The following is a 12,593-nucleotide window of genomic DNA, read 5'->3' on the forward strand; positions in this document are numbered from 1 at the left end:
TATTTAAGATTTTTTGGAAAAAGAGAAAACTCAGGATTTTAAAGCTACATAGATCTCTTAGTGGAGAATTTTGCTTTCTGAATATTTTTGCAAGAACTTTGAGAGAGGAAAAAATATATATATATATATTTTTACTGCAGGCAGTGTGACAAACTTTACTGACATTGATAAAACTATTAGATTACAGAACTGTGTCTTTTTGGTAATTAAAAAATTAAATGTTACAGGGATGTAAGCTGTTGACTATGAAAGTAGAAGTGGTACATTTGTGAATTATAATCATAATTAAGATTCTTTTGCTCATGTAAGATATAATAAAGTGAAACTTCTCCCCATACAATTGATTTCTTAATAAAGGTACTTTTCTGTCTTCTTAGAGACAAGAAGCACCCTCTCAGCATGTCCAATAGCAATGATGAAAGCATTGTAGAGTGACACTATTCTATACATAATAATTTTTCCTGAGGACCCAAATTTGTTCTTGAGAATCACGAAAACAAATGTGGCCAAATTGAGGCTGGAGAGTAATTCCTACTAAGGAAGCACTCATTCTCCTTAAAATACTATCCCAGGCACTTAATATACCATAACTCACAACCCATTTTTTTTTTACTATTATAGTATGAAAGTGGAAAGTGAAACATGTAAAGGTTGAATGGTTGAAGATGTAAAGTCACATTACTAGTAAGTAGGATAATAAAAATCTAAATCGAGAAATGTCTGATGTTGAAGACAGTAATCTCTCTACATTTTAGTGATGACTGGAATTTAGGAGTCGCAAACATCTCATGGGTAATTGATGCTTGTGATTAGTGTCGAAAAAGGTTCATTGAAACTTAAAATAATGACAAAGTGAAGTAAATATCAAAACTTGAAAAGACCTACGATTGTCATCCAATAAAATGCTTCTACACAATATGCAAACTTGAGAGCATTTGAAATTTAGCTAAGATAATCAAGTGGTTAAGGAAGGAATTAGTTCTCCGAAGTTCTGTGTCAAATAAAATGTTGTGCCATGAATAAAGTCAATATTATTATATACAAGAGACTATTATAAGGGTTTGAAAGTCCAGATAAACACATATAGAAATAAGAGATGAATGAAAGAAAAGTTAAACTCATGGAATTGTACTTACGAATCAGGCCACCGGATGTCGCTGTTGTCCACAATATACGTAGCCTTTTAGAAAAAAAGGAATAATCCACTGTCTCTCAAGGTCTAGGAAGTAGCTATTTTCTTAGATCTCAACCGTTTCTATAAAAAATGGAAGAAAGATATCGGATGGGAAATGTTCAGAGTATTCATAGACTAGTAAGACAAGAGAAAGGTGGGATGTTGATCGCCAGATCCGGCCTTCCCGGAGCCCGGTGTCTGCTGCTCTCGCTTCTGCTCCTGACAGTCTGGGAGGCTGGGAGCGGTCAGCTCCATTACTCGGTCCAGGAGGAAGCCAAACACGGCACTTTCGTGGGCCGCATCGCGCAAGACCTGGGGTTGGAACTGGAAGACCTGGTGCCCCGCTTATTTCGGGTAGCGTCCAAGGGCCGCGGGGACCTTCTGGAGGTAAATCTGCAGAATGGCATTTTGTTTGTGAATTCTCGGATCGACCGGGAGGAGCTGTGCGGGCGGAGCGCGGAGTGTAGCATCCACCTGGAGGTGATCGTGGACAGACCGCTGCAGGTTTTCCATGTGGAGGTGGAGGTGAAGGACATTAATGACAACCCTCCGATGTTCTCCGTAACAGAACAAAAGATCTCAATACCCGAGTCTAGACTGCTTGACTCTAGATTTCCGCTGGAAGGCGCTTCTGATGCAGATGTTGGAGAGAACGCGATGATTACTTATAAACTCAGTTCAAATGAGTTTTTCATTCTTGATATTATAAGCAAAAAAGACAAAGGCAAATTCCCAGTCCTTGTTTTGAGAAAACTGCTAGACCGTGAAGAAAACCCCCAACTTAAGTTGTTACTGACTGCAACGGATGGGGGCAAACCTGAATTCACAGGATCTGTTTCTGTGTTCATTTTTGTGTTAGATGCTAATGATAATGCTCCTACATTTGACAGATCCGTTTATGAAGTGAAGATGTATGAAAATCAGTTGAATCAAACGTTAGTAATATGGCTAAATGCTTCTGACGCGGATGAAGGAATAAACAAGGAAATGGTGTATTCTTTTAGCTCTTTGGTCCCACCCATCATAAGAAGGAAATTTTTAATAAATGAAATGACAGGAGAAATAAAAGTAAATGATTATATTGACTTTGAAGACAGAAACATTTATGAAATTCATGTAGATGTTACAGATAAAGGAACTCCACCTATGGTTGGTCACTGCACTGTATTAGTAGAAGTCCTCGATGAAAACGACAATTCTCCTGAGGTAGTTGTCACTTCTTTGGCTCTCCCAGTAGAAGAGAATGCTCAAGTGGGCACTGTCGTTGCCCTAATTAGCGTGTCTGACCAAGACTCTGGAGCCAATGGTCAGGTGATTTGCTCCCTGACACCCCACATCCCCTTCAAGCTGGTGTCCACTTTCAAAAATTACTATTCATTGGTGTTGGACAGCATCCTGGACCGCGAGACCATATCTGAGTATGAGTTGGTGGTGACTGCGAGGGATGGGGGCTCGCCTTCGCTGTGGGCCACAGCCAGCTTGTTGGTGGAGGTGGCAGATGTGAACGACAACGCACCAGTGTTTGCGCATTCCGAGTACACGGTGTTCGTGAAGGAGAACAACCCGCCAGGCTGCCACATCTTCACGGTGTCTGCGCATGACGCGGATGCGCGAGAGAATGCGCTGGTGTCCTACTCTCTGGTGGAGCGTCGTGTGGGTGAGCGTGCGCTGTCGAGCTACGTGTCAGTGCATGCGGAGAGCGGCAAGGTGTATGCTCTGCAGCCTTTGGACCATGAGGAGTTGGAGCTGCTGCAGTTCCAGGTGAGCGCGAGGGACTCTGGGGTGCCACCCCTGGGCAGCAACGTGACTTTACAAGTGTTTGTGCTGGATGAGAATGACAATGCACCAGCACTGCTGAGACCTTGGACACAAGGAGCAGGCGGCTCTGTGAGTGAGCTGGTGTCGCGGTCAGTTGGTGTGGGCCACGTGGTGGCGAAGGTGCGGGCGGTGGATGCAGACTCTGGCTACAATGCATGGCTGTCTTATGAACTGCTGCCTGTGAAGGGCGGTGCTCGAAGTCCATTCCGCGTGGGGCTTTACACAGGCGAGATCAGCACCACGCGCTTGCTGGATGAGGCGGACACACCCAGTCAGAGCCTGCTGGTTCTGGTGAAAGACCACGGTGAGCCGGCACTGACCGCTACTACCACAGTTCTGGTGTCTCTGGTGGAGAATGGTCAGACGCCAAAGGCCTCTTTGCGAGCGTCAGCTGGAGCTGCGGACCCAGAGGTGGCGTTGGTGGATGTCAATGTGTACCTGATCATTGCCATCTGTGCGATATCCAGCTTGTTGGTGCTCACGCTGCTACTGTACACCGCACTGCGGTGCTCAGAGGCGCCCACTGAGGGCGCGTGCAGGCCTGGGAAGCCCACGCTGGTGTGCTCTAGCGCGGTGGGGAGCTGGTCATACTCTCAGCAGAGGAGGCAGGTGTGTTCTGGTGAGAGCCCACCCAAGACTGACCTCATGGCTTTCAGCCCTAGTATTCCTCCTGGTTCAGGTTCTGGAGATAGTGGAGTCCAACAGGAGATCTTTGAAAATGTGAGTACAGTAATACTGTGATGTATTTCATTCCCGTTAATGTCACTGACATATTAGTTCACCAATTTATTATTGTAAATTCATTGTTTTCTTAAATTTGTTTTTGCCTTTCTCTTTAGATGGTCTATTGAAAGCCTACTGCAAATCTAGCCATCTTCATCACTTTTTACTACAGTCATTGAGAATATTTCTTAGGAATATTCTTCAGTTGCTAAATATAATAACAAAATAGCAACACTGAAATAGGATGAGTCAACGTTTCCTCTTGCTTCGGAAAGTTAAGTTTGCTAGGAAGAAGGCAAAGATCATGATGGGAAATGTAGAATATGGCTCAGTTTTCCAGCAATTTCATTCTTCCTATTCTACTTGATGTCCTCCATTTCTTATCATGTTTATGTATTCAAAACTACCACCATTTTATTTTATAATTTGAGTTTAAAACATGTTTATTTCTTAACTTTCTATATCTTTAAATTATCTGTCACTAATGGAGATGGGCATGGTTGAGGCAGCTTCGTTTTATATACAATTTTTTTCTTTATAATCAACAGCATGCTTTTTTGAGATGGTCTTTGCAGTGGGTAGAGTTTTAGCCTTGCCTTTGGAGGTCGTTTTAGTATTTTGGGGGAGGGTCATTAATACCCTTGTATTATCAAACTCATTTTTTTTCAAAGTCTACTCTTTTAGATAGACAATATTTTCCCTTTTACTAACATGATGTCAGTTCTGCTTAATTATCTGTTAAACTCATTGCTACTTTCTTCCAGTTTAGTTTATTGAGCTCTTCTACTTATTTTGAAGATTTATTTGGGCACGGATCATACTTATTTTCTTCCATTCTTAGCACTTGTCATGAGGCTGTACTGAAATATTTTAGATAGGAAAATTAGCACTTGTGCTTTCAGTTTAAGAAATTCTCATAAATGGTGAAGTGCAATATTGTTGCCTGTGCTTAGCAAGATGTGTGGTCTTTAAAATGACATTTTAAGCATAGGAATAATGAAATATCAGTAAAGGTAGTTCCACTTGAGTACCTCCTTGTTGATTACTCAGAATTTAACACAGTATACTCCAGATACATTTAACACAAAGTATATTTTGTTTTGTGTTGGGGTTGTAGCTTTAGTGGTAGAACACTTGTCTAACAGGCACAAAACCCTGGGTTCAATTATCAACAGTGCAAGAAAAAAAAATTGTGGTTTCAGCCCCATCACCATGTGAGTTGTTTTATTTAAAGAAATCGCAGAGAATTTGTAATTAAACCTGTAAAGGTATCTATTAAATAGTATGGAATGTTAATTACAAGTTTGTTCTTTTGGACTTCAATTACAAATGAGATACTCTTTGATTCTGCTGTGTGAATACATATTTGCATTTGGAAGGAGAGTCAAGTTATGGACAGGGTAAAGTCCAAAGAAACACTTTGAAGGTGTTAGTGGCTATTTTCTGTTTTGAAAGAGGAACTTTAGGAGGATGATTTCCATGAAGATAAACATTAGGAAAATCTTTAGAAAAGGGGTTACCATCACCCATGCCTTCATATATTATGCGTGAATCTCTCCATCTGTAGATGGGGGAGAACAGGAGCAAATGTTGGTGATTATATAGTAAACCACCACTGTATAAGCTATTTCTATTTGTTAGGCATGGTATGAAGGGCTTAAAATACATCTTTTCATTTAATCCCAATTAATTTATGATAATTTGTAAAATACTGTACATAGAGCTATCCAAAGTTTAAAGATAAGGGAAACTGAGATATTTATCTATCTTCTCCAGTTCCTTTCAACTAGTACATAATGGAGATAATGTTCAAATGCATATCTTTCACAATCCAGAGCCATTCTTTTTTTAATATTTTATTTTTAGTTGTAGTTGGACACAATACATTTATTTTACTTTTATGTGGTGCTAGGGATCAAACCCAGGGTCTCACTTGTGCTAGGCAAGTACTCTACCACTGAGCCACAACTCCAGACCCAGAGCCATTCTTTTATTCATCATAATGTAGAATTTTCTTCAGTAAATCTTTTCTCTTTTATCAAATAGTGCTGGTTATGAAAATTGAGTGCAATCAGTATACAGGGAAATCCTTTCTGTTTTGCTTTAAAAAGCCCTTCATGATTATATTAATCATTAACTTTGTGCAATGCTATGATTGAGGTGGACATTAGGATTTTTTTTGGTGAAAGTTTTTCTTAGGAGAGTTCATGATTATCACATGTTTTAATCAATTGCTACATTGACAGAGGCATTTATATTATTTAATCAGTAAATAATTAAGAATTGTATTATAAGAACTATGGATCAATTGTTTAGAAGTGGTAGAGATAAAGAAGAGTTATTTAATACATGAGAAACATCATAGGCTGCATTTTCTAATAATGCTGCAAAACACCAAAGTCAAATATCACATAACAGAGTGACCTTGTTTGTTCTTTGTCATGAATAAGGATAGTGTTTTAGACAAGTATAAATGATAATGTAACTTCAAGGATCCTGAACATGGTCAAAGGATTCAGAAGTGTTTACAATGTTTCATACTTCCTTAACAGCTTTAAAGGCATTGGCTTTCCATGAAAATCTTTAAATGTATGTAGGTCTTTCTCAGTTCAGCCTTCTTCAGTCTTATTGTTGGCTGAGAGACTTGTGCCAACTAAACAAAGGATTTGAAATTGTGTTTACTAAATAAGTCACGCTAGAGCAGAGTCAGCCTCATTCAGTAGATCCTACAGTGGTTGGATATTGAATTTTAATCTGATTTTAAAGAGCTTCCTGAGGTTCTGTGAATGGCTACAAAATTAATTTCTGTGTTTTATGTTTTCAAGAAATATAGCACTAATATAACATAAACTATGCATTCTAACTAGGACTAGCAGGATACACAGGTAGCATTTAAAGCTAACCAAATTAATTTTGTAAAGGTCTAGAACAAAATTTCTTAGTCCTCAGTTGATTTTGCAAAGTCAGAGTTAATGATGATAATGATATGACCTATTGGCATTAGCCTAGAGCCAAATATTAGGCTCATCCCACAAAATGAATTTGAATAGAGCATTTTTTTCTCTCTGGGTGATTTAGATGGTGACACCTGAAATATTATAGCTAATGAAAAAGATGGATCATTGACTCACACACCATATTGAATGTTTCAATGACTTGCCATTTGCCCAGGGCCAGTATGTATAATCACAAAATATCATATTATTGAAAATTGACCCCTAAATTAACATCTGTTTTTAATTCAAATATATATTATCATCTATCATGAGTAAAATTTCTCATATTTATATCTGTATTTAGGAAGATACCTCATTGTGCATGACATCTCAATTCCCAGTTCCCATAATTAAGTGGTTGGAAATCTGTTGCTTATCTTGTTGAAAAATAAAATATTGACATGCTTCAAATGTCATTTTAAATACACTGTTATCTGGTCAAATGTTGTATTTGAATTAAAAGTTCATATGACTGATAGATAATAGAATATGACAGGTGTATAATAGAATTCAGTGCCATAAAATGTGTATACTTTTTAAATTTTTAAACAGAATTCTAATTTACTTTAATAAGAGTTTAATGTTATGACAATATTGGGGAAAGAGTAAATATGAAAAAAAGTGAAACAAAATCACAAATTAGTAGTAGAATGTATTTTTAAAGTCAAGATTAATGAAAGTATCAACAAAGAAGTATGATGACCATTTTTCTCATATGCCATTGCAATAATTTTGGGTTGCAGATGATCCATCAAAATGAACACTGAGGAAGAAAATAGCTTGAGCCCCCAAATTTAAGGCAGCCTGGGAGATCTTGACTCTTCAAAAAACCTATATAAAAATAAGCAACTTTGGGTTGGGATGTGGCTCAAGCAGTAGCGCGCTTGCATGGCATGCGTGAGGCCTGGGTTCAATCCTCATCACCACATACAAAGATGTTGTGTGCGCCAATAACTAAAAAATAAATATTAAAATTCTCTCTCTCTCTCCCTCTCTCACTCTCTCTTTAAAAAAATTATTTAAAAAAATAAGCAACTTTATGTAACAAAATATTTAAGCTAAAATTTTTATTCTGAGTCACTTTCTACTCTAAACTTATGTTGTGTCATCTTTTTTCTCCTAAGTGGTTATGAGAAGACAAAGAAATCATAACCAAATCACAGTGTCAGGCAATGAAAACTCACATCAACAATTCTGATTTTCTGTAGTATATACACACAATGGAATATTACTTAGCATAAAGAAAAATGAAATTATGGCATTTGCCAGTAAATGGATGGAACTGGAGACTATCATTTAAGTGAAATAAGCCAATCCCCTAAAACCAAAGGCTGAATGTTCTCTCTGATATAGGAAAGCTAACACACAACAAGCAGGGGAGGGAAGAATAATAGTTCATTGGATTAGACAAAGGGGAATGAAGGGAAGGGAGAGTGAATAGGAATAGGAAAGTATATTCCAGATACATTTAACACAAATGAATGAATCAGACATAACTTTCCTATGTTCATATATGAATACACAACAGTAAACCTCCACATCATGTACAACCACAAGAATGGTATCCTAATTAGAAAAAGTTACACTCCACATATGTATATCAAAATATACTCTACTGTCATGTATATCTAAAGAGAACAAAAAAAAAATCCCATTTCACTTAGTATTCTATGAAATTCCATTTCCAAACTCTAAGCACATCTTTAGACACTCAGAGGAGATTTATTAGAAATCACTTTGCTTGTTCTGGATGAATATATTATTGAAATTCCCAAATTCTTCAACAACAAGCCATTTTAATTAATGTATTTTGATTGGATTGAGAAAACCAATGTTGGTGACTTGGAAGTAGAAAAATGGTACAGGTATTTTTTTGTGGTGATTTTTAACTTCATGGAGTTATTTCATTGAAAAAATTATTTTACAGTTGAAAGGATTATTTCTATTATATTATTCCTCCATTACTTAATGTTCCATTTGGATGTCTTATAGTATTAACAATGTAACTTATGTGAGAAATCATCTATGTCAAATTCATAATTCATCTAGGCCAAGGGACTTTTCCTTTGTAAATTCTGTATTTTAAATTAACAAACTTGAAAATACATTATTTATTTTTTCTGATTATTTTCCTATTGTTCTTCAATGGCTATAAAGTCACTTGTAACAAGAAGACAGTTAAATGTAAATAATGAAGAATCAGAACTGAAGGAAAAAAGATATGATATAATTAACAATAGTGCTTTATATATTTCAATATAGCCAGAAGAGATGATTTTGAACGTTTCATCACAATGAAATGATGTATGTTTAAGGAGGTAGATATGCTAATTACCCTGGCTTGATTATTACACAGTATATACACAAATGAAAACATTCAATTGTACCCCATAAATTTGTACAAGTATTACATGTCAATTTTAAAAATTAAAAGAGACATGAGAAGGCATATTCATATAGATAAAAGCATACTATGCAGAACATAAAGTCTGAAGAGTTGTTATTACTAAGATTTAAAGTTTTTCTTTGAGGGTGAGGCATGTAGCCTAGCGGTAGAGGGCTTGCCTAGCATACAAAGGGCCCTAACTTCTGCAAAAACAAAAAACAAGCTCCAGTGTCACAATTATTTTTGAGTTTTCTAGCAGACCCAGTTACAAGGGAAGTTGGAAGTAAAATAATTCAATTTTGATAATATGTATTTTAGATTTGATAATATTTTTGTATGAGGGACAATAGGTAAACATTAACTCTGTTTTTCCAACAGGTTTTTTAAATAAGTGAACTCTCTTTTTCTCTAAGTACTTAGATAAGTGAAATAATAATTTTATAATTCTAAAAGAACCATAGAAAGAATTTAAATTTGATGTTATTCAAGAAACAAAGTGCCATTTCCACATATATTTGATTTCAATACAACTTAAAATCTGAACGTTCCATAAAAATCACTTTGGAATTGTTTAGGAAAAAGTAAGGTAAAACATGAAAATTCTGGGGTGATGGATGCAGTGTACAGTACTCACAATTTCAGGCACAAGGTGTCGCTCTTTGCTTGAAAGAAAGAGTCCTCTCATGGATTGGTCTGGTCAGGCATTCCTCCTAAAAAACGACTCCATCATGTTGGATGCTACTATGAAAGGATCCTTCGAAACTTCTCAAAAATTCAGCGAGATTTTAAACCTGAATTGAAGTATCTGGTACAGTAAGTGTAAGAAAATCTTATTTTTGAAGCCAACTTCGTGGGCAATGTTAGGTTTTCAGCGAAGGAGTTTGGGTACTCTGCGACTACTGATCTCGCTTCTGCTTCTGGCAGCCTGGGAGTCAGGGAGTGGCCAGCTCCACTATTCCATCCCGGAAGAGGCTAAACATGGCACCTTTGTGGGCCGCATCGCTCAGGACCTAGGGTTGGAACTGGAAGACCTGGTGCCCCGTTTGTTCCGGGTGGAGTCCAAGGGCCGCGGGGACCTTCTGGAGGTAAATCTGCAGAATGGCATTTTGTTTGTGAATTCTCGGATCGACCGGGAGGAGCTGTGCGGGCGGAGCGCGGAGTGTAGCATCCACCTGGAGGTGATCGTGGACAGACCGCTGCAGGTTTTTCATGTGGAGGTGGAGGTGAAAGATATTAATGACAACCCGCCAACGTTCTCTCTCAGAGAACAAAGCCTGCTGATTTTTGAATCTAAGCAGCCAGACTCGCGATTTCCGCTAGAGGGAGCTTCTGATGCGGATATAGGCGAGAATGCTCTATTGACCTACAGACTAAGTCAAAATGAGTATTTTACTTTAGAATCACCAACGAATAGTAAGACGACTAAAAGACTGTCGCTTATATTAAAGAAGTCACTGGACAGAGAGAAAACTCCGAAGCTTAATTTGCTACTGACTGCCACAGATGGAGGGAAACCAGAACTCACAGGCACCCTTCAGCTCTTGGTCTCTATCTTGGATGTTAACGACAATGATCCGGAGTTTGAACAATTAGAATACAAGGTGAGATTGATGGAAAACACTGCTAAAGAAACTCTTGTGATAAAGTTAAACGCCACCGATCGAGATGAAGGAGCAAACGGGGAAGTAACATACTTCTTAATGTCAATTAAGCCCAATGGAAAACTTTTATTTACACTAGATGAAAATAATGGAGAAGTGAGGGTCAATGGAACTTTAGATTATGAAGAAAATAAGTTTTATGAAATTGAAGTGCAGGCCACAGATAAGGGGAATCCCCCGATGGCAGGTCACTGTACAGTCTGGGTAGAAATCGTAGACACTAATGATAACGCTCCTGAAATTACTGTGACTTCTCTGTCCCTCCCAGTAAGTGAGGACACTCGGCCAACCACAGTCATTGCGTTGATAAGCGTATCCGACCGCGACTCCGGTGTCAACGGCCAGGTGACCTGCTCTCTGACGCCGGATGTTCCCTTCAAGATTGTGTCCACCTTCAAAAACTATTATTCACTGGTGTTGGACAGTGATCTGGACCGAGAAAAAGTGTCAGCATATAATTTGGTCGTGACTGCACGAGACGGGGGCTCGCCTTCACTGTGGACCACAGCCACTGTGTCAGTGGAGGTGGCCGACGTGAACGACAATGCACCTGCGTTCCCACAGTCTGAATACACCATATTCGTGAAAGAGAACAATCTGCCAGGCTCCCACATCTTCACGGTATCCGCGCGAGACGCGGACACGCAAGAAAATGCGCTGGTATCCTACTCTCTAGTAGAGCGGCGGGTGGGTGAGCGTGCGCTGTCGAGCTACGTGTCGGTGCACGCTGAGAGTGGCAAGGTGTATGCACTGCAGCCCTTGGACCACGAAGAGCTTGAATTGCTTCAGTTCCAAGTGAGCGCGCGCGACGCTGGTGTGCCTCCACTCGGTAGCAATGTGACTCTGCAAGTGTTCGTGCTGGACGAGAACGACAACACGCCTGCGCTGCTGCCTACTCCTGTAGGTGGCACGGTGAACGTGAACGAGCTGGTATCAAGGTCAGTGGGCGCCGGCCACGTGGTGGGTAAGGTGCGCGCAGTGGATGCAGACTCGGGGTACAATGCGTGGCTCTCCTACGAGCTATTGCCAGCTGCAGGTGGCGCTCGCAGTCCATTTCGCGTGGGGCTATACACTGGTGAGATCAGCACCACGCGCGCCCTGGACGAGACAGATGCACCACGTCAGCGCCTGTTGGTTCTGGTGAAGGACCACGGTGAACCGGTTTTGATGGCCACCGCCACAGTGCTGGTATCTCTGGTGGAGAGCGGTCAGGCGCCAAAGGCCGCCTCACAGATGTTTGCCAGCTCTGAGGGCCAGGCAGAGGCGCTGGTGGATGTCAACGTGTATCTGATCATAGCCATCTGCGCGGTGTCCAGCCTGTTGGTGCTCACGCTGCTGCTGTACACAGCGCTGCGGTGCTCGGCTGGGCCCACCGAGAGTGCGTGTGGACCTGGGAAGTCCACGCTGGTGTGCTCCAGCGCGGTGGGGAGCTGGTCATACTCGCAACAGAGGAGGCAGAGGGTGTGTTCTGGCGAGGACCCGCCCAAGACCGACCTAATGGCCTTCAGCCCCAGTCTTCCACCAGGACTAGACAGAGAAGATGAAAAAGGAAGGCAGGAGGCAGGATTAAATAACCCAGTACACGTGAGTTTTCTAAAAATTCCACCTATTCAGAATGTTTATGCTAAATTATTTGGATCGTTTGTTCACAGAAATTTTTAAAATGAGAACTCTGTATTTTGAATATTGTTTTAAAGAACAATATCTGTTAGTTATATATGCCAGATGATACATATATCCATTCTTTTAATAATGAAAAATTATGTTTCTTATTTTTAATGAATGTGCTCTTTCTTCTAATGTTTGATTAGAATACATTGAAAGAAGTTTTTGAA

General features: G+C 39.6%; 2 protein-coding genes across 2 annotated transcripts; both read left to right on the plus strand.

Moving 5' to 3' along the window:
* Positions 1–1,333: 1,333 nt before the first annotated feature.
* LOC113179674 (protocadherin alpha-10-like) lies at positions 1,334–3,733 on the plus strand. Its single transcript, XM_026384394.2, has one exon. It carries the CDS (start codon positions 1,334–1,336, stop codon positions 3,731–3,733), a length of 2,400 nt encoding a protein of 799 aa, XP_026240179.2.
* A 6,221-nt stretch (positions 3,734–9,954) lies between these two features.
* On the plus strand, positions 9,955–12,420 carry LOC113179735 (protocadherin alpha-11-like). Its single transcript, XM_026384475.2, has one exon. The coding sequence runs from the start codon at positions 9,955–9,957 to the stop codon at positions 12,418–12,420; it is 2,466 nt and encodes an 821-aa protein (XP_026240260.2).
* The last annotated feature ends 173 nt before the right edge of the window (positions 12,421–12,593 follow it).

Source organism: Urocitellus parryii, chromosome 1 (genome assembly GCF_045843805.1).
Source record: "Urocitellus parryii isolate mUroPar1 chromosome 1, mUroPar1.hap1, whole genome shotgun sequence".
NCBI lineage: Eukaryota > Metazoa > Chordata > Mammalia > Rodentia > Sciuridae > Urocitellus > Urocitellus parryii.

What these genes read in the sequence shown, in the direction of transcription:
- LOC113179674 (XM_026384394.2), top strand. Translation starts at nt 1,334, where the DNA reads ATGTTGATCGCCAGATCCGGCCTTCCCGGAGCCCGGTGTCTGCTGCTC.
- LOC113179735 (XM_026384475.2), top strand. Translation starts at nt 9,955, where the DNA reads ATGTTAGGTTTTCAGCGAAGGAGTTTGGGTACTCTGCGACTACTGATC.